Source organism: Periplaneta americana, chromosome 16 (genome assembly GCF_040183065.1).
Source record: "Periplaneta americana isolate PAMFEO1 chromosome 16, P.americana_PAMFEO1_priV1, whole genome shotgun sequence".
Classification (NCBI taxonomy): domain Eukaryota; kingdom Metazoa; phylum Arthropoda; class Insecta; order Blattodea; family Blattidae; genus Periplaneta; species Periplaneta americana.
Genome location: NC_091132.1, coordinates 166,742,856 through 166,766,085, shown reverse-complemented (window position 1 = coordinate 166,766,085; position 23,230 = coordinate 166,742,856). Strand labels below are relative to the sequence as shown.

Genomic DNA, 23,230 nt, shown 5'->3' with positions numbered 1-23,230 from the left:
GACATGATGTAAAACAATTTTCCAAAATTTTAGAAATCTTGACTGTACCTTGTGAGTATTTCTCTTTCCCTAATGATGTTTTATATTGAAAACCAAGATACATTTAGTACTAATCAAGACATTAATAATTTTTATACAATACATAAATCAGATCTCCATCTACCCTCTATTAGTCTAAGTTCATTTAAAAATGGTTTCACTATTCATGTATTATGATCTTCAATTCATTGTCTAATTATCTTAAAGCTTTGAAGGACCATGAGGGAAAGTTTAGAACAGAATGAACCGAATTTCTACATAGTCATACCTTCTAGACAACTGATGAATTGTTTATAATTGAAAATTGAATTAATCTACTTGGTATGTATTGTACAATTTTGATAATTCGACTAAAATATGCTTGTAAATTGAATTAATCTGCTCACTATCTGTTTCATATTTTTGTACAGCTGAACTGATGAATTGTATATTCTTGTAAATTTAATATTAATCTGGTTGCTATGTATTGAATATTATTCTACATAATGATTCACGAGGAAAGGTAAAAAATTTAGTATACGATATCTTAGGCCATTTTGAGTGAAAAAGTTCATATGAACATAGGTCCGTTTTTGAACGATGGCGGAGCTAGATGCATTTTTTTGGTAAAACGTCTCGCCTAATGTGAATCAGAGGGTACTATATGCTGCTGACGTGAAACGTGAGACAAGGTCAAGTTCGCAATGAATAACTTAACATTGGAATCTGCATTGTGAGTGATGTAGATAAGAGAGAAAAAGTGGGTGGTGGGGCATTACAAATTTCCACTCGCCTTCCCTTGTCTGATGTAATGACAGAGAACCCGCAGATAACACAAATAGCCTACACTATCGCTTATCAATTCACAGCAGTTCAGTCAGCTACCTACAGTACAGTAGTTATACAGGTACATTTATCGGAAGTGTTAAGTTGTGTTTTTCAAGATGCCTTATAAATTTTCGACTACAGAATACGCCGATGTTGTGTATGTTTATGGTTTGTGTGATGGAAGTTCCTTGCGTGTCATCGCTGAATATGAACGACGCTTTCCAAACAGAAGGGTACCATATCGAAGAGTACTTACTGTCAATGGGGTTGGATGAAAGACTTGGTACAGCAAAGGAAGGGGGAAACGAGAGAGGTGCTAATCGACCGTATTTTGGATGCGGCATAAAGAACAGCTCGAGCGCAACAGTGCATTGAAGCAGAAGGAGGTACCTTTGAAAATGTGCGAAAACATCGACCCCCGTCATCTAGAATATTAGGTATGTATGCGTATGTGAATATAAACTTTAAATTTGTCCGTTATCTGTATCTAAATGCTAGTTAGTACATTGGAATCTCAGAAGTTTTCCTGAAGTCAAAGAGCCATATGCCCGTAACTGTTCGAAAACAGATCCATATTCATATGAACTTTTTGACTGAGAATGACTTCAGAATTCACATCCTAAATTATTTACCTTTCCTCGTGAATCACCCTGTATAGGCCTAGCTCATCTGATGAATTGTTTATTCTTGTAAATTCAATATTAATCTCTAGCTATGTATTGAATATTATTCAATAGGCCTTGCTCAACTGATGAATTGTTTATACTTGTAAATTGAATTAATCTGCTTGCTATGTATTATTCATTTTTCTACATCTTAACTGATTGAATTGTTTACGCTTTTACATTGTACTAATTTATTTGCTATGTATTGCATATTTTTTTGTAACTCAGTTGGTGAATAACTGTTTAGAATTTTAAATCGAATTATCTGATTGCTATGTACTTTATGTTTTTTGTAGAGCCACTAGCATAGTTCAGTCGGCAGACTCGATTGCCTGTTGATTGGAGCTGCGTTTGGGCTTGGGTTAGATTCCCACTTGGTCTGATTACCTGGTTGGGTTTTTTCCGAGGTTTTCCCCAACCATAAGGCAAATGTCAGGTAATCTGTGGCGAATCCTCGGGCTTACTTCATCTTGCCAAGAAATTGTACACCTTTTGACCACATTTAAACTTTAATGCTAATGTAAGGTCTATGGAATATAATAAATGGAATTGAAAATTAAATATAAATGATTGTTTTTTCTCTGACACTTATCGTGAAGTGAGATGTATTGTCTGATAATAGATGCACATATCAACCAGAACCTCAGTCTATATTGATGGAAATTATCATCACCTCTTTCTCGATGCAAAGAGATTTTGGAGAATGTATGTACGTAAAGACAATCTATATTATTAATCTAATGCTCCGTACTATTGGAACTCAACCATTAGTCTTCTAGCCTCTCAATATGTTTGTCCATTTGTCCCATTCCAGAATTTGTGAAGTGCAGTACATTTCCTAAGATGGTCGCAGTTCATGATGATATTTCTTCTGCACAGCTTACAGTTCGGTGGATCCAGAATGTTGAAGTGATGCATGTGTTCTGCCAAGCAGACGTCTCCTGTAATTAGGTGGAACACTGCTAGAGCTTCACTTTGGGATGTTTTCAGAATGATGTTTTTTTTCCGTTACCAATTTCGCCCACATCTTCCCTTTGCTAATTTCTCTCAGTTTGTCTGATCCTTCCTTTCTAAAACTAGAAATGATTATTGATTTTGCTGCAAAAAAAAGAGTTGTTTCCTGTGGATGGTCAACTATTTTTGTCTGTCTTTTCACCAGAAGTTCAGCCGTCTCTTTTCTTTTGATACCAACATGAGAAGAGATCCATTGGAGTCTGATTTCTTTGCCTGCTTCTTGTAATCTTTTGATTTCCGAAACTTGGTATATATCTTGGACTTGATATGGTTTGGATAGCAGAGATGGAGTCACAAAATATAGCAAAAAAAAAGTAAAACACGTTTGTTTTTTTAAGTGAAGAAATAAATTCTATTTGGAGTCGCAGATGGTGGTAACTGATCACAGAAGAGACATCTACAGAAAGTGAAGATTCCTGAATATGAAAGAGTAATTACATGTTAGCTCTCCGAAATTAAAACATTGAATTAATTTCAGTATCTGTTTTACCTGATTTTAACATTTTTAGAAAAAGCTCAGTGCTTATGAGTTTTTGCTATGGGAAAAGCGTAATAGTACTTACTATGATGTACCAAAGTACATATTTTAATTCTGCATTACCATATGGTGAAGAATGAGTAGATTGGAGAAAAATTCTCTCTGGCACCGGCACTCGAACCCGGGTTTTCAGCTCTACGTGCTGACGCTTATCCACTAATCCACACCGGATTTCAGTTCTGATGCTGGATTGAATCCTTCTCAGTTTAAGTTCTACCTCTCTGTTCCCCTTTGGGACATAGTACCACTGCCACAGATTATGTGACACAGTTCATGAGAGTAAGCCAACAAAGAGGAACAGACAGTAGAACTTAAACTGAGAAGGATTTACTCTAGCATCTGAAGTAGAATCCGGTGTGGCTTAGTGGATGAAGCATCAGCACAGAACTGAAAACCTGGGTTCGAGTTCCGATGCTGAAGAGAATTTTTCTGTTCTACCCATTCTTCACCATATCTAAAAGTACTTGTTATGTTGTGGAATTTTCCAATAACATTGAGTCTGCTGCAAGAGCAAGGAAGGTTTTGACACACTATACTACATTGCTGTTTCTCGAATTTCTTTTTTGATAATTGTCTACGAAAACTACACTAATACAGCAAATTCCTCCCACCCCATCAAGCTTTCCAGGGAATGGCATATCATACATGGTTTATATAAATAACAGTGGAGGGTGGGGCAGTATTCATTCATAGTTTTCTGCTCAAGGTCAGATTTTTCACTGCAAACCCAGCATTCTCGAATCTTTCCTATTTTCTCCCTTCCTCTGTCACTGCATATGATTCATTTTTCTTAATATCTTATAAATGACAATTTATTACATGTTCCGTCTATGCTTATCCTTATTTGAGATTATTAAGATCAGAATTAACAATTTTAAAGTATTTTAGTTAATTTTATCATCAGCAATTGTAACACTTCATCACGGCCCATAGAGCCGCCTTGTATTTATATTGTAATTTCTGCCTTACAATTATTGATTTTAAATAGAAACATGTCATTTTAATTTTTAATATTAATTGAGTTTACTTGTACGGCAACATATAGTGTACTCACACCATACATATGGGCTTACTTGTTTCTGATGATGGCTCCATAGAGCCGAAAACGTTCAAATAAATATATTATGTAACAAAATATTGTATAACCAATATATTTGTTAAATAAGGATAAGCATAGATGGCACATGTAATAAATTGTCATTTATAGTAATTAGCTTATCGGCCCATCATGCCTCTTAAAAATTAATATCTTATATCATCTTCTGCACTGAACTCTTCTGTCATACAATATATTTTGGTGCATTTTTCAGTAGGTAATTTCTTCTCAGCTAGTGACGAAACCAATTCCTTCTTCTCTTCCTGATCAGTTTCGGAATCATTCTTTCTTCACCCACTCTTTCTAGCACAGGTTAATTTCTTATTCTCTCTGTCCATTTCACACACTCCATTCTTCTCCATATCCACATTTCAAATGCTTCTATTCGCTTCTCTGCACTTCGTCGTAATGTCCATGTTTCTGTCCCATACAATGTCACACTTCACACAAAACACTTCACTAGTCTCTGCCATTTGCAGCAGATTCTCCTTTTTGTATTAAAATCTTCCTTTGTCATTACTATCCTCCTTTTGACTTTCTGGCAGCAGCTCATGTTACTGCTTATAGTACACCCCAAGTATTTGAAGCTGTTCACTTGCTCTACTGCCTCATTTAGAATTCACACGTTCATTTTCTTTATTATTCTTTCGACAACCATGGCCTTCGTCTTGTTTGCATTTATCTTCATCCCATACTGCTCACAGCTGTTATTTAAATCCAGTAGAAAATTCCTCAGTATCGTCTCCTCTTCTGGTAATAAGTGAATAAAAGATTCTTTTCTTTCCTGGATGAAGAATACAATACTAATGGAATAAAAATTACTATTTTACTTACTTTATCCTTCAAAGGGGATATATCGCACCCCTAGAACAATACTACCACAACTCAAAATGTCACTTTTGAGATAATCGCATTTTAAAGTTTTGATTCGTGATATTAATAATGCTTTTTAACACCGATTTGTCTCACGTAGCTTCTGATTGAAGCAAGTTAGAGATATGACGGTTTTGGTTTGTGGTAGAGGACTATTCCACGAACCAGAAAATGGACGTAACTCAAAACAGCCAATTTTTTAGTTATGGCAGTGTTGTTCTAGGGGTGCGATATTTTGGAGAAACTGTAACAAATATAAATGACACTCAGAAGGAAAATAAACGCAGAATAAATATGGGAAATGCCTGTTATTATTCAGTTGAGAAGCTTTTATCATCCAGTCTGCTCTCAAAAAAGCTGAAAGTTAGAATTTATAAAACGGTTATATTGTTGGTTGTCCTGTATGGTTTTGAAACATGGACCCTCACTTTAAAAGAGGAGCAGAGATTAAAGGTATTTCAGAATAAGGTTCTCAGGAAAATATTTGGGGCGAAGAGGGATGAAATTATAGGGGAATGGAGAAAGTTACACAATAGAACTGCACGCACCGTATTCTTCACCTGACATAATTAGGAATATTAAATTCAGACATTTGAGATGTGCAGGGCATGTAGCGTGTATGAGCAAGTCCAGAAATGCAAATAGAGTGTTAGTTGGGAGGCTGGAGAGAAAAAGATCTTTGGAGAGGCCGGGACGTAGATTGGAGAATAATATTATAATGGATTTGAGGTCAGTGTTGCCATACCTACTGATTTAGCAGGAGAGTTCCTGTTTTTCCATAGACTCTACTGCTCTACTGATTTCTTTGTGAAAAGTCCGAATTTCTCCTGCCTTTTGGGTATGCTAAAGTCACCATGTTACTATGCTCTGATTTTCAATACGCTCGCAACTACACAAACACACACACTCTGCATGGCCTGCACTCCTTACCTTCCCCTCCTCCTCAGCTGTACTCAGTGACAAGCGGCAGTCCGCTGAGCGGAAAGATTTATTTAAACGATTTTCGCAATTATTGCATTTAATTCATGACTAAACGGTTTAATTTGTAAAAAAAGAATCAATACCGTACAGTACTATTAAGATTATTTTTACGTATCTACTATTTTTTTCCTGCTGAAAGGTGCTCCATCAAAGGAAAATTGTACATTAGAAGATTTGAGGTGTATATATATATAACATGTAGAATCACTTAAATTTTGTGCATCGGTCCTCTTCCACACGTAAGAGGAAAAACAAGTTTGGAAATGCATGCGGAAACACAAAGCATTTGAAAAGATCAGACACTTTAGGACAAAAAACAATCGGATTTTACAAGTGATTTTACAAAAATAAACACTATGGCGAGAGAAGCAGAAGTGAGACCAATCTGTTTTTGTAGCAGAACATAACTTGCTGATCAATATTATGGAGCACTTAACAGCACTAATTAAGTCTATTTGTCCAGATTCAGAAACTGCAACAAAGGTAACTTGTGCGCGTACAAAAACTACAGTTATTGTCCAAAATATAATGGGAGTGGAAAATACAAAAAGATAATGCAAATTGCCGATGAATCCGCAGACAAAAGTTCTACCAAACATATTTTGTGTATTGTTGCACGTGTTGATGGACTTAGTTACATAAATTGACTAGAGATGGCTGTAGTTACATTAGCAAAATTGTTCATTTCAGTGGTGGGGATGTATTGTGTAATAATACAAAAGTATCACCTTTTTATAGTATACATTGTTTTGTAATTAATATAATGGAATGATGAAATTAATCGTTAATTGATCTACTGTTATCTCCTGTTTTATATCCATGATTTTTTCCTGATTTTCGTGAGTAGGTCACAGCAACACTGTTTGAGGTAGGTAGGATATAATGATAGAGCCTGGATTAATCTTGCACAGGAAAGGAACAATGGCGGGCTTATGTGAGGGCGGCAATGAACCTCCGGGTTCCTTAAAAACCAGTAAGTAAGGATTCTTATCAATGCTTCTCTGTGTAGATAACATTTGAAAGAAGACGTGAATTTTGCAACACTAGGACCTATGTTTTATTCCAGCTACAATAAACCATAGACACTTGTTCGCAGATACACTGATCCCACCTTCATTAACGAGATAAAAATAATTTATAGTCCTAACTGCGGAAAGTAGAGAAGGAGATGTATTGTTGATACACAGCCATTTGGGATTAGGGATAATTTATATAATTGACATGTAAATTCGTAATATCCATGAAATAATAAAAAAAAAAAAATTCTGGGTTATTAGGAACTTGCCATCAAGGTCCATAAGTTGATTTGTTACATAAAAGGCTTTCCTTTTAAGCTTCCGATGATGAAGACATCTTTGTGATTAAAACAAAGTTCAGTTCTTCTACGTTGATTATAGAATACATTTATCACTAGGGCTGACATATCATTGCCTTTCACACAGTTATTTATGTTCATGATAACATGCTATTAAGACACCTATGTCTATAAATATATAGATATACACCGACACCATTCAATTCTGCAATTGTGAACACAGCAGGAAGGATAACATTTATGACTCACTCACTGGTATTACAGATGTTCCATATTTGCTTAAGGGATAACTAGATTCTTACAAAAAGATGACAAGTCTCCCAGCAGTTCACTTTCAGCAAGTTAATCTCAGTTTCTTAATTATCTGTTTCAGTTGTAATGGATTTGATCAAGATGGAACCCAAAGTCGACCCATTGGCTATAGAAACAAGTAACCACACGGATGTAGAAAAGAAAGTTCCTTTATTAGAGGTAAATTGAAATATATACTCTGTTTCGTATATGAGACATTTGTAATATTATACCTTCTGACTAGAGCTAGGAATTAATATTTGAGGAGAAAAATTCGCTCCGGTGCCAGGGATCGAACCCGGGTCCTTGGTTCTACGTACTAAGTGCTCTGACCACTGAGCTACCCCGAATTCAATCCACAGCACTGGACCGAATTCTCCTCCTTCAATGTTTCCCTTTATGGCCTGACTTCAAGTTAGGCATATATGTTGACATATATGTCCAATGCCAACTGCCATTATATTAGGAGCGCACTCAGCTGAGTGACTTGTTTGGCCGGGATCCCATAGTTAAGTGCACAGTAATATGCATTGCAGCTATGAGAATATTATAGATTTATTAATTTGTCATACAGAATAATATCTGTAATATCGACAATTAATATTTCAGGAGAAAAATTCGCTCCGGCGCCGGGGATCGAACCCGGGTTCTTGGTTCTATGTACCAAGCACTCTGACCACTGAGCTACGCCGAATTCAATCCACAGCACCAGACCGAACTCTCCTCCTTCAATGTTTCCCTTAATTGTGAATATTACAGATATTATTCTGTATGACAAATTAATAAATCTATAATAGAGCTAGGAAGTTTAGATGTTGCACATTAATTCATTTTTACTATTAAAATGCCCAAATTATCTAGTCTTGCAAAGAAAACATTAAATAAACACTCCTAACTATGTTTTGACTGCACATTTTGTCATTGTCAGCACTTTTTTCACTTTTTTCCTTTGGTTCCTTTGCCGCATTTTCTTCCTATAGAAATTAAACAAGGAAAACCGAATTTGTTTGGCTTGACAAGTGCTTCTACCTACTCTTAAATACCACTATTGAATTGAAGAAATCTCCTGGTTTCTGATTGTTTTAATTAAAGTTGATTGTTTTTAGTGTGCTACCACATTCGCTTCAGTGCAATATTGTTTAGCAAAAGGTTTCGAATTGGTTTGCACCTCAATGAACTTCCGTTAGGCAAAGGTCCACAAATTAGTTTGTGTTTCATTGCACCACCATTAGGCAAAAGCTGTTGAATAGCAAGAAAAGGAATTTCAGCTTGCCTTTTTTCAATGGCGAAAGATTAGTGCTTTCCCTCTCATTGGCTGAACCACAACCGTAGGTTAGTCAGCTGACCAAAGAGGATGAAACCTGATCTTATGCAAGGAATTTTGTGACCTTATATGTAATGTAACTGGTTTTGGTACTGTCTGCAATGAATATCTACATCTGAAACTTGCACCTTTTCGCACCTTTTTTAAATTTTACACCCATTTTAGTCCGATAAGTTTTGTTAATTTAACAATATTTTCTTTAAGTCCGTCATAAACTTATATTTTATATATGTATTTATTTACACTGCAAGTGGGCATGCACCCGGTGGCAGTGGTATACACAATAAAGAAATGATAAGTAATATTTACAATACACAATAGGCCTTCAATTTTATACACAATACAATAAGAATACACAATATAATTTAACACAATAATAATAAAACATAAATAAAATACCTAATTTTACATTACAACCTACATTATTATGTATAGGCCCTACATGAGTTTCAATAGTCTTTCACTTTATTCTCATCTCACTCACTGTAGTGGCACCATGACGCATTTCACTGACACTTTAGCACACATTTCACTGACACTATAGAATGCATTTCATTGGCGCTATAAATTATCACTGATCGGAACTATTCACTGCACTGTAAAACCATAACTTCACCGACTCACCTCGCTTCACTGATACAACAGTTCAAATAAGTCAAATAATTACACCCTTATGCATACTGTACTTATAAACAGAACTACATTTAAACTAAACATTTCTAGTCTAAGATCCACTTACACGCTATTTTTAAATAATTTACAATTCAAACCAAGGAAGTAACTCGTCAGACTAAATAAATACATGTCACCTTAAAAAATTAAATGTTAAATGTCGCCTTAATTTTAATTTGCACTTTATACACAACTTTTTAAATTATTCTTGAATCTCCTTAAGGAAGGACACCCCTCAAAGACCGCTGCAGGTAGGTCATTCCAATCATTTATAGTTCTATTTAAAAATGAGAATTTACCTACATCCGTTTTCTGTTTCCTACATTTGATTTTAAAATCATGATCGTTCCTACCATAGTACGTTGGCTTTTCTAACCGAGCCGTTATGTATACCCATGCTCAAATATGTCTACCCATATATATATAAATATATATATATATATATATATATATATATATATATATAATGTGATATTTTTATTTCATTCTACTTGATAAACGTTTTGAGCTTTTTAAGCCATCATCAGATCAGTGTTATCTCTATTGAACTCTTGTGCTGATGTGCAATGGGTTACATTAACCATATTGTATTAAAATGTAAAATATAAAATATAAGATAAAATACAGCACATACAGTAGAACCTCTTTTATCCGTGGTAATGAAGGGGATGGACTGAACGGGTAAGGGAAAAAATCTGATAATTCGTACTTTTAATTTTTTTTTATAAAATTAAGTGAATAATACTTTTATTTCTTAATTTCCTCCGTGTTCTTGTGTTTAACACAGTGGCGGTGCGTCAATAAGAGCACAAGAGCATGTGAACACCTTGTTTCCATTAATGCACGACTAGTTTTATTATTTGATACCGTATTGACGTAGTGGGGATGTATAACATCAGAATCGAGTATTTTAAACTTCCCACATCTTGCATAAACTTCTTATGTAAACTTTGCAACATCCGTTCACGTACAAGCCGTGCTCTTTTCGAGATGGTTACAAGAATTTCACGCATGCGCGGGAGAAAATTGTCTTTAGCTGGCCGCTTATGACTCGTCAAGAGCACAAAGCGTTAAGTGAACATGATGAGTATCTATCCTACAGATGTCAGGTCCATCGATGCCTATCGTTCACGTGCTATATCTCGAGAAGGAAATTTAATAGCCTGTAGATGTCAGCATCTGACTGTAGGAACGTTTACTTACGTGGATGTGTGTACAGTGCTGCTACGAGAGTGTAGTTTGTGAATTACTATACTTCAGTGTCTGTTATTTGTCTATGGTATCGGCATAATAGCATAGTTTGGCTTTCAAACACGTGCTGGTTGACTGTGGTGGTGGTATGAATTTAAGTATCTGTATGGCAGTGTATAATATTTAAGAATAATATTTACTGGCATGTATTTATAGTAATCTATGCGAGTGGGATTACAGTACTGGTATAGGCTATAGTGTATCAGTGTGTTGTGAATCAAAATATATTACTGAACACACGCATTTGTAAATAACGAGACTGTGGGATGTATTCAGTTTTAACAAACGTAAACAATGAACTCTGTTCAAGTAATTTTGAACAGTAAAGAACTGGGTAAACTGGCTTGCCAAGAAAAATTGGAAATAAAAAGACTGAGTTTCATCATTATTATTATTATTATTATTATTATTATTATTATTATTATTATTATATGTTGTTTTGAATTTATATATGGTTTTTTTCGATAGTGAAACATTGGAATCATGACATTTCATATTAGACTAAACGTACAATTTCAAATTCTCTTCGATTTTGGATCCACAAAATGGTGAACACACATAATATTTTATTACGAGCCGCCACTGGTTTAACACACTGCATAGTGAATGAAAAGTTCATCATTCAAGTCTGGTTGTCAACGACGGGTTTTTAAGGGGCAAGGAAATTCCTTGTATTGGCTGTCAGGGGAAACATAAGAATAATACAGGTCTCGTGTTGTAGAATTACATAATTTATACACTTCATTGTTGATTTTTATTAAATCGCGCACAGTTGTAACACCAATCTCGTACTCTGATGCGAGATGAGCCACAGTTTCTCTTTCCCCAACCACTCAATTATTTCCGTTTTTTCGGTACTTAGCACAACACTTTTTCTTTTGATACTGGTGGAATATATCTTATATAAGAAATTCTATAGTACGGCAACTCTAACAGCAGATCATACTGTGTAAGTGTCAAGGTTTGTAATAACATACTCTAGAAAAAATACGTACTGGTACTACGAGTAATATAACGTATAGTAGTACTTCATACATATGAAGAAGACAGACTATATATGTGTCTGTAGCAAAAAAAAAAAAAAAAGCAAGAGAAAGATAGCCAGACAATCCAGCAATCGGTTAATAGGGTGACGGATAATCGGGGTTCTACTGTATTTAAAAATGGTAACATATTAAATTAAATTAATCTACAGTCCTTTCAGATGTAAAACAATTATTTCCTTATGACCTTTTACATAGCAACTGTCATGAGACTGCATTTACAAATGGTTATTGCATAATTATGAATCATTAAATATAAGTTTATGACGGACTTAAAGAAAATATTGTTAAACGTTTTTCAAACTAAATTAAGCCTCCTTTCTTGCACCTTTTCATCAAAATTTTGCACTTAAAATTCCTAGCTCTACTAATAACACAAAGATACACATGCACCACATTATATTGGGCAGACTTAATTAGAATAAGAAAGGCAAGTATAATGTTCTTCGTCTTATTTGTCATCATATCATTATTCTATCTGTAGGTCTTCACCCCGTTTTCGGCCCATGGCCTCTCCAATTCTTCCTCTCCATTCTTCTCTATCCCTTGCTGCCACCTTCCAGTTCTGCAATCGCAGCAAACTCGTATCTTCTTGAACCATATCCTCCCATCTATTCCGTGGTCTTCCAACAGGTCTTTTTTCTCCATATTTCATCATATCACATGTTGTGTTTTTCTTTTACAAGTGAAGTACTTATTCAGGCTCTTGTTCAAATTATGGTTTGGAGCAATCTGTGAGTATAGTTGAAATTTCTGCTGAAAAACCATACGAATCTTCGTAATTTTTATATTAAAATTATTGGAATATATAAGTACAGCACTAAATGGTTACTTTAAATAAAAGTCCATATTTTGCGTACAAAACAGGTAGTCCCAATTGAAGGTAATATAGTTTCGTAACTTTGTAGTAAACTAATGTCCATTTTTAGTGAGCTTTTCATTTAGTTCGGTTACCAGACAAAATCCAGGATTATAATGTCCGTACGTCAAAATGGCCATGAAATAATGTCCACATTGAAAATGTCCATCTTAAATCGTCCAGAGTCAAAATGTCCATAGTTCTGTAATGTCCACTTCACTCTGTTGTCCAGAGTCAAAACGTCCATAGCTCTATAATGTACATTATAGGCCTACCCATTGTTCATGGTAGTTATAGTAATCTATGTAAAAATTTTCAAATGTGGAACTAATCAGAACTGAATCTTTTAAAGACGGAACGAAATCCTGAGTTAGTGCCATCACAGAAGGGTAAGCCACTTCTTTCTCTTCGTGGATACCTGTACCAACACCATGCTTTTAATAGAGATAGGACAAAAATTTAATGGCGATACAGGAACATGAACCTCGCAAGCCTGAAAGGCATGCAGCACACAAACAATGCAGTAGAAGACTGGCACAATCTTTTTCAACGCGTGATGGCTGTACATCCATCCATGTGCCTCGCGAAGAAAATGGAATTTGGACACAAATATTGCAAGCAAGAGTCATGCATACACAAATTAAAGAATGAAATGTATTTGACGAATCAAAGACAAATTCTCCAGATTGTGAGAAACTACAACAGGTACAAAGAAAAAGGAGAAATTCTCTTAAATCTTAAAATTATTAGTTACCATCTTAAAAGTGGGGCTCCGGTTCCCGATGATTAATAACTTATTTGTACGAGTTATGGAATAAAATTTATTGTGTTCTATTCAAGCAGAATTTTCCTTTGAACTTAGACATTATGGACGTTTGACACCATGGACATTTTGACCTAACAGAAGTTTTATCATATGGCCTTTCTGTCGTAAGGACATTTAGTACACGGACATTTTCACCGTATGGACATTTTGACCTTATGGACGTTCTGTAGTATGGACTATATACGGTGGAAGCTTTAGTTCCTGCAAAAACAGTAAACATTCTATACAATATTTACACTGACGACCTTTACTTGTTTGCTTTAATTGTAATTTTAAGGTTAATATATGATTACATGTGGCGCTGTGTGATTTTCCGAAACACCTGTTCACTGTAACTTGGTGAGTCCACTGACATGTCTCTAATGGTAGGGAGTTGTACTTTTTATTCGAGACTGTACTGAGAGAAAAAATAGCATGCTGTGAAACTAGTTCATGGTGATCAAGTCTCGATGTTAAGCAAAGTGTCTTATTTCTGGGATGGCGTATGTCAAAGTTATATCGATTTAAATGTGCTCGAAGATATTTAGAAGTGCTTGGACTTATTTTCGTATTTCTTACTGAGCTCTAGCTGCCTATTTTAAGAATAAGTGCCTATTCCTGCTTTTTTTTTTTTTAAACGTATATATTGAAAGTTTATTTATTTTGTTATTTTAAGTTATTTTAACCTACATTTTAATTTTCTTCAATTTACCTTTCACGTGTGAGTATAATGTTAACTATCACACAGTTATAACCCTTTATAGAATTTTAATTATTATACAAACGGAATTATCAGTATTCTTAAAATCTCATCCTGTCCCCCAGAAATGTCATTAACGAAAAGGGAAATGTGTGCATTGTCTCTAAATACTAGAGATGGGTAAAAGAGCTGGAACGGTTTATTTGGAACTGTTTCGTGAAATAACCTGTTCCAACTGTTCCCAAGAGTGTTACATGCTCCAATGATGCACATGGTTCCAAGAGATAAACAGTTCAATTTCTAAACAGTTTTCCTCTTCTTTGCTGTCTGCAAAGGCCACGTGTAGTGCTGTCATTGACCTCCAATCGGAAGTAGATATAATATTATCTGTATTCCACACGGCCTTCATGCAACAGTAGCCTATGTATGATTGCGCAATTTAAGTGTACGATCAGGAATTACGTGTGCGTTATTCTCATTTTATCAACCAGCAGGATATCATACAACAAATTTTGATGCGGAAATAATGGCTGTTCATATCTCACTCCAACACCTACTATACAGAATAGATAAATTTCAAAATGCTGTCATTCTCTCTGATTCTAAAGCAGCATTATATGCAATAAATTCATATAAAATTATGTCAATCCAAATTAAAGAATGTCACAAAATGATCCAACAACTTCAAAAACTACAGAAAAGAATTCAATTGCAATGGATACCCACACATTGCGGAATTGCTGAAAATGAAACTGCTGACTTTCTTGCCAAAAAAGGATCCAATTTAATTCAGAATACAAATACAAGCCTACCTTTTACATCCATCAAAAGACTAATTAAAAATAAATATAAAATCAAGCAAAACCAAGCACTATGTACCAAAGCCAAAGATAAAAAATGGAGCATTTTAATAAAAAAAAAAACAGAAATTATTCCAGAAATCCCACGTAAATCTGCAGTAGCAAAATTCAGACTGCTTACAGAACACGATTATTTTGCCAAACACTTGAATAAAATAGGAATTTACGCAAATCCAAATTGCCCTCTATGCAACAAAGAAGAAGAAATGACTGAAGAACATCTACAAACCTGTGAAGTTCTACCTGATGGATCCACCACAGAGAAATATTGGAGAGCAAGAACGCTAATGGCTTCGTTGCCAAAGCCCGGCATTAGATAACAACAACAACAACATTGTACGAATCAAATTCCCAAATAAATCTGATATTTATTATTAGCTGTCCATTGATGGAGAATATGTTCATGGTGCCCTAACATAGTGTTAATAATATAGCGCGAAAAATATCATTGGCTAATGTCATCGTTATTAAACTATTTTACTATTTTTACTAAAATCGATTCATTTTGAATTGTAGTTATTTACTGTACCCTTAACAGTAACCTACGAAAAATAACTTTCGTTGTCATAATACACTGAACAGCTGATTTAAAGACAATTGAAGGGCCTTGAAACATAACATGTTCCCGAAGCAGATGAGAGGTTGAAACAGTTGGAACAGTTGGCACTGATGTTGTGAGCATATTCTTATGAAAATGTTTCTTTGAAACTGTTATTTTGGAACAGTTTCGTTCCTGATACAGTTACAGTCGAAACTGTTTCTTAAAAAGAACAGTTTATTCCATCGCTTCTAAATACTGTATGTATGTATTTATTCACACTGCAATGGGTATATACCCGGTGGCAGTGGTAACTAATTACACTCAATAATGACAATAATAAACATGTTAATTAAAAATACACTTAATAATAATACCAATAATTAATACTAACAATAATTAATAATAATAATAATAATAATAATAATAATAATAATAATAATATTAATAGGGAATATCCTAAATTAAATGAAGCACTATCACTTAAAATAACATTTAAAATAAATCTAATTTGTATCTTAAATCTAAGTTCGAACTATAATCCACGAGTATGATATGTTCATAGCTGCACAAGTACCTTTCCACATTACACTCATTTCGCTGTCAACTCACTCACTGCAGTGGAACTACGACACATTTCACTGATTCTATCCTGATTTCACTAACACTTAAAAAACATATCACTGTTCAAATACTTTGCACTGCCACTATAAACTATAAAGCTTCCCTGACAGGAACACGTTTCACTGACACAACACACTTCACTGACACGACATAATTCTTTACTGATACAACACTTCAATAACAAAATATAATTTACATCCTTTACATACTGTGTAAAATTATCGTCTATTAGTAAAGTCCTTAAGCCTATTTTTAAATACGTTTTTGGTTGTTGGTAAAGCCTTTAGTAAGTCTGCAGGTAAAGCATTCCAGTCCCTGATAGTACGATTGAGAAAAGAAAACTTAGAGAAAATGAAATAAATCTGCCAATTAATAGAAGTGATACGGCACTTGTGGTAGACAAAAGTCCGCTTGCACTGATTTGTTTCAGTCATACTCGAGTTACACAAGTTTATGTAGAACGAATTTTTCTGTGATGAAAACTGTCCTGTTAGGCAATATAAAAATGTAGCTTTTTTTTCTAAGTTTTTTCTCTTGTACGCAGGCGGGATCTGAAAGCCTTCCACTGCAGTCTGAGGCTTATTGTGTTTAGCACTCTTATTCTATGAATGATTTGGTAGCCAAACAACCCTGTTTTTGTACAAGTACAGCACGCCGCACCGTGAATTTAACCCAGCCTACGGTATGGATGATGATGATGGTGATACATGAAATAATGACGGTTAAATGAGTCCGAGGTCCAATGCCGAAAGTTACCCAGCAATTCTGCTTCAATTGGTTGAGAGAAACTCCCGCCCAAGAAAAACCCAACTTGGATTTGAATGCGGGCCCACTCGTTTCACACAACACGCTGTTACTCCAAAGCAGTGGACCTTTTCTAATTTTACAGTGTCTTTTCATATTTTTATTTTCCTTTTTCCTGTCTACTGTATCCTTTTTAAATTTGCAGTATGATCGTCATGTTTGACATTTTTAAATTTGCCATGCCTTTTCATATTTTTAATTGCCTGTTACCTGCGTACTGTGTCCTTTTTTTAAATTTATAGTGTCAATTCCAAATTTGCGTTTTTGCGTGCTTATTGTGTGTTTTTTTTTTTTTTTTTTTACTGTTGCCATTTCACGATTTCATTTGCCTTTTGTCTGGTTACTACGTCCTTTTTAAAATGTATAGTGCCATTTTCATGTTATCACTGCCACTTTTGCCTGCATATTGTGCCTTTTTTAATTCACCATGCCTTTTTCATGTTTTAATTACCTCTTTTTCTGCCTGCTCTGTTCTTTTTTAAATATTTAGTAGTGGCAAAAAAAAAACCAGACTGACCCTTGTAGCTGGTTTCAGAACCTTGTTTACTCCAGAGCACGATAGACTGGTAACTAAGACTTTCATAGTTCGAATCCTGCCTGGGAAGGAAACTTTTATTTGTTCCTTATTCAAATGTATTCCCAATACTTTTCGAGTGCAGCGATATTTTACTACTTAATTAACTTATTGTTCCCAGAACACGAATTTTTACCAGCAATCGAAAAGTATTGGGAATAAATTTGAATAAGGCACAAAAAAAAAGTTTCCTTCCTAGGCAGGATTCGAACCACGAAAGTCTTAGTTACCAGTCTATCGTACTCTGGAGTGAACAAGGCTCTGAAATCAGCTACAAGAGTCGGTCCGGTTCTTTTTGCCACTACTGTATAGTGTCATTTTTATGTCTTAATTGCCTTTTCTTCCTGCATGTTGTATCTTTTTTAATTTTACCATTCCTTTTTCGTGTTTTACTTGCCTCTTTTGCCAGCGTATTTTAAGTATTAGAAATTTCCAAACTACTGATCACCCAGTACATATTGACATACTAATAAAGTTTTTGCTTATATAATAGTACATTATGCAACGAGCCTATAATGATAGTAATTAAGAAGCGAGTATGGATGTTTATGAAACGAGCGCAAGCGAGTTTCATAATTTTCATACGAGCTTCTTAATTACCATTATAGGCGAGTTTCATACGACTTTTTTATGCTCGACCATATTTCTAACTTGAAATTATTCAGATGCATGCATTTTATTTGTATCTGACAAGATCGGAAGTGACCTTGTTGTAGGTCGTGAATTGTGAGATGTGCGCAGATTCGAAAGTATTGATTTTTTCCGAGGAACAATAATGTCATTGACCTTTGTAATCCCGTTAAACTTGTCATTGACCTTTATAATCCCGTTAAACTTGTTGATTATTGAATTCGACATTGAAAAACGAGATGACAAATTGAATTTATTTGAATATTATTTACAATTAACGCTAATTATTATAGTAATAGAACATAACCTTCTGCGACAGTATTGGATTTCTAGCTTCCGTGATTTTTCGCCAATTCTCTTTCGATTGCATATCCGAGAATAATCGATACTTGCGGTTTTATAACGGTACAAAGCTGACTTATTATTGGCTGAACAACTGTAAGCTGAGTTGTCATTGGCTGAAAACACCTGTACTTTAATGAGTAGGTGTACTTTAATGACATGCATTAAAGGACTGCTACCAGGTGTATAATTACTACATTTCGGCATGGTCGAGCATAAAGAAAATAATGACTCTAGTTCGCAGCCATGCACATTTTATGTGTGTGTTATATCAAAGCGTCTTCTCTCAGTACTTATTTGCTCTTGTTGGTCTGATTCATATTCTATCTTGTATTGATATTATTTCTCTCTTTTTATGCAAAATCAGCGAGTTGTCAGTGAGTCTTGAACTAATGTTGAAATATTGAAATATTCATCTTATTGATAGTATATATCTCCGTTCTTCAGGATATTAATTTAGTCAGTCTGTGCCCGACTCAAATAAAGACTGAATGTGAGGACTTCAGCTCTGATCTTACATCGGACATGACATTTGAGGAAACTGCTGTGCCAATTAATTTTCAAATGGTGAAGTGTGAAGCTGTGGTAAGTGGAGCTCATGAGGTTATCTAGTTCTTCTTCTTAACTTGTACTTGTTCTTCACAGATAAGATTTCTTTGCACCCCTCATGAAGTGCTATTTTCTCCATAATTATACATGACACTTCCGTCACACACTGCAAACTTAGCAGCATTTTCTATTATACACCTCGCACATTTACTGCGAAATCGGATGTAATTTTTATAGTGGTAACTTTAGTTTCTGAGACTTGTTAAGGGAGCAGTTGTTTACAAAAAACTTACAAATGAATATAAGTGCATATTACCTGTGTCATAAGAGATGTTCAAAGTATCATACTTCTGTTTCAATATACAGTATTTTTGACTTGTTCAGTACAGTAGAATTTCTCGTATCCAGCAACTGTGGGATAACTGATTTTGCCGGATAATTGGAAGATACGTTTGTAGGTTATGTAAAGACACACTGTATTGCATAAACATTTCTTTTCATGTTGAAATTTAGTAATTTTCATGTAGATAATTAAAGAAAAAGTTTTGAAATACGTACAATGTTCATTTGTAGTACTGAATACGGTAATGTATATTAATCAGTTCATAATTATTGTAATGCAGTAATACAGAATAGCGTAAAAATACTAAAAGCTTTCGTAACCTTATGACAATTTTAAATGGCAGTCATGTGACTTGAAGAGCAGCATAGCCAATGTCGCAACTATAAAGACTATGAAGTAGTGCTCGATGATTTGAGCATAAGAACATTTCGCTTGTGTTTCGCGGAATCCATTGTGCAACAGCAGCACATAGCGGTAATAGCCATGATACTATCTATCACTCAAATGAAATTTTTACGTGCTGTAGGGACAGAGAATTTCACACTTTCCTATTTAGACTCATCCAACACCCCTTCGAAACGGGCGAGTTCAAGTGTTAAATTAAAAGATATTGTCTCTGCGCATTGTTTGCAAGGTCCAAGTGACAGCTTATGGTTGCTATCCTCTACTCCAGGGACATAATGGGTTTTTTTGTCTATGTTTTCACGCGTGAACTGTGTAAAAAGTAAACACAAAATGCGGCATGTGCGATCTATGAAAACCACTCAAATCTTCGTCAGACTCTTCTCTTTCGCATGAATGACATTTTTGTTTGGCCTAGCCGTTGTTTTGGTATTGCTGGTTATTTGAGTGCTGGATACGAGGGATTTTACTCTATTATTGTTATTAATAAAATCTTAAGTGGTTTTTTTCTTTTGGAAGCTATTATTTTGGTTTTGATTGTAGAAATTTCCAAATTATAATTTTTTTGTTACCTTAAATAATATATGTAACTTTGTGACATAAATTAATAATAAATAAATGATAAGAGTAGATGAACTAAAGGTAAGGATTAGCCTACATAGATATCAGTAGGGATAAGGGGGTAATATAGACAGTTGTAAAGTAAATAACAGAGTGTAACTAAAATTATTATGTGTTATATAGTACAGTAACATGACTGCAGTGAAATTTTAAATAAATAGGGACTGTAGGAATACGTAGTAGTAAAGGAAATTGTTATGTTTTGTTATGAAAGGAAATAGTGGAAGACAGGATTAGAAGGTAAGAAAAGTTAGATAACAAACGTAGAAATATAGTAAGTGACAAGTGTAGTGAATGAACATGGAGGACAAAGCGAATGAACAATGTAATGATGAATATGCGTCGGTCTTAAACATCGAGTATTGTAAAAGTTGTAAGTACTGTAAGAATGAGACTGCAGGCTCAAGTACAGAAATGTGAACGACTAACAGGATCAGAGAGATTAGTGTCAGAATAAATCATATTATCATACTACCATACAATAAATAAATAATAATAATAATAATAATAATAATAATAATAATCATAATAATAATAATCCGTGATGCTGCAGCAACAATTAGGGAAAACACGGGAATTTTACTTGAAGCATGTAAAGCGATAGGTTTCGAAGTAAACCCCGAAAAAACAAAGTATATGATTATGTCTTGTGACCAGAACAGAGTACGAAATGAAAATGTTAAACTTGGAAATTTATCCTTGGAGCAACAGTAACAAATGTAAATGACACTCGCGAGAAAATTAAACACAGAATAAATATGGGAAATGTATTATTCAGTTGAGAAGCTTTTATCATCTAGTCTGCTCTCGAAAAAGCTGAAAGTTAGAATTTTTAAAACAGGTACGTTAACAGCTCTCACTTTGAGAGAGGAACAGAGGTTAAGAGTGTTCGAGAATACCGTGCTGAGGAAAATATTTGGGGCTAAGTGGGATGAAGTTACAGGACAGAGGAGAAAGTTACACAATGCAGAACTGCAGTCGTATTCTTCACCTAACAAAATTAGGAGCATTAAATCCTGACGTTTGAGATGGACAGGACAATTAGGACGTGTGTGAATATAGAAATGCATATGGAGTGTTACTTGAGGGGAAAAGACCTTTCGGGACTCCAAGGCATACATGGGAGGTTAATATTAAAATGGATTTGAGCGAGGTGGGATATGATGATAGAGACTTCTTGCTCAGGATAGGGACTGATGGCGGACTTATGTGAGGGCGGCAATGAACCTCTGGGTTCCTTAAAAGCCATTTATAATTAAGAATGTGCAGCCCTAAAAGGGCCGAAGCTGACCAGCCAGCTGCTGGCCTCAAGTCCACATGTCAAAGCAGAGGTGAACGAACATCCAACTAGAACGTGTGGTTAGCACAATGATTCCACCAGGCACTGTAGCTGGCTTTCGTAACTGGCTTTTGCTACCTTTAGTAGCTCCACAAATGGATCATGATACTAGGTGAGCACTGGTTCCGTACACTGGCTGAAATTTCATATAAAATTATCTTCCCGAAGCCATGGTGCAGGATCTTGTAGGCTAAAGCAAATTAAAAATATAAAACAACATCCTTATTTTAGAAATGCAAGTAATACATTATACTTACTTAATGTATTGGGAATAATCTTCTGAATCCTGAGATATTTGTTGTTTTATTTTTAAATATCAATATAATTCTACACTTCAAAAAAGTCACTGATATGAGGAAAAATGTTAAAAAAATTCTTCAGGTAACAGTTTGGGCATAAATGCAGGCACAATGCAAATCAAGCTTGCAGTTATAACTCTCTGTAAAGTTGATTTGAATAATTTCGAGGGAAAAATTGTTCCAGGACTGGGCATCGAACCCAGGACCTTTGGTTAAACGTACCAATGCTCTACTAACTGAGCTACCCAGGAACCCTACCAGACACCGATCCAATTCCCTCTAAATCCACAGACCTCAAAGTGAGCTGACAACCATCAAGCAACCAATATTGAGTACACACTAACTCTGTGTGACTTAAATTGTGGTTTTCTGTTAACGAACAGTGACGTGTATTATGCAAATCAAGCTTTCAGGTATAACTCCCTGTAAAGTTGATTTGAATAATTTCGAGGGAAAAATTGTTCCAGAGCCGGGCATCGAACCTTTGGTTAAACGTACCAACACTCTACCAACTGAGCTACCCTGGTTCAATATCTGGCCCCAGTACAATTTTTCCCTCGAAATTATACAAATGCAGGTATATTATACTAAACTTCGGGTTTCTGCACATACATCTTATATCATAATCATGTATGAAGTATGGTATGGAATTATACTCTCAGGTCTCAGGTGGGTAAGTTGGAGTAAATAGCAGTCAGACTACTCTAGCCTATGTATTGCATAAAGAATTACTATAGGAAGCTGACAAATTATTCAATTCAGTTAGCGGTACTAAAACAAATTTATTCTACACTTACGCAGTTAGGCTTAAATTAAGAGTAGTTTGAGACATTGTGCCTCACGTAATAGTTTCAAACAAATTGTAAAAATTTCCTACTTGAGCAGTAGAATTTTACAGTAATTTGCAGTTCTGATTTGATTAGATATGTCGTGTTCGTGTTTTGAATATCTGTCCACTTACTGTTCATAAGAAAAAGCATTGCCTGATATGCTTACAGCACAACTCATTAGTTGTTTTTCCTTCTAAATTTG

At 34.9% G+C, this 23,230-nt stretch overlaps 1 protein-coding gene and 1 non-coding gene across 9 annotated transcripts in view; one reads left to right on the top strand and one right to left on the bottom strand.

Moving 5' to 3' along the window:
• Positions 1–23,230, top strand: part of LOC138691804 (zinc finger protein 664-like) — a 113,184-nt gene that overhangs the window by 43,293 nt on the left and 46,661 nt on the right. For 7 of the 8 annotated variants that reach the window (XM_069814251.1, XM_069814250.1, XM_069814236.1 and 4 more), the window contains 2 exons: positions 7,702–7,799; positions 19,093–19,230. In XM_069814251.1, the coding sequence (XP_069670352.1) occupies positions 7,702–7,799; positions 19,093–19,230 (236 nt within the window). The remainder of the gene's footprint in view (positions 1–7,701; positions 7,800–19,092; positions 19,231–23,230) is intronic. The other variant, XM_069814237.1, reaches the window with a different exon arrangement.
• TRNAM-CAU (transfer RNA methionine (anticodon CAU)) lies at positions 8,241–8,313 on the bottom strand. Its single transcript has one exon. It is a non-coding gene; the product is annotated as a tRNA-Met (tRNA).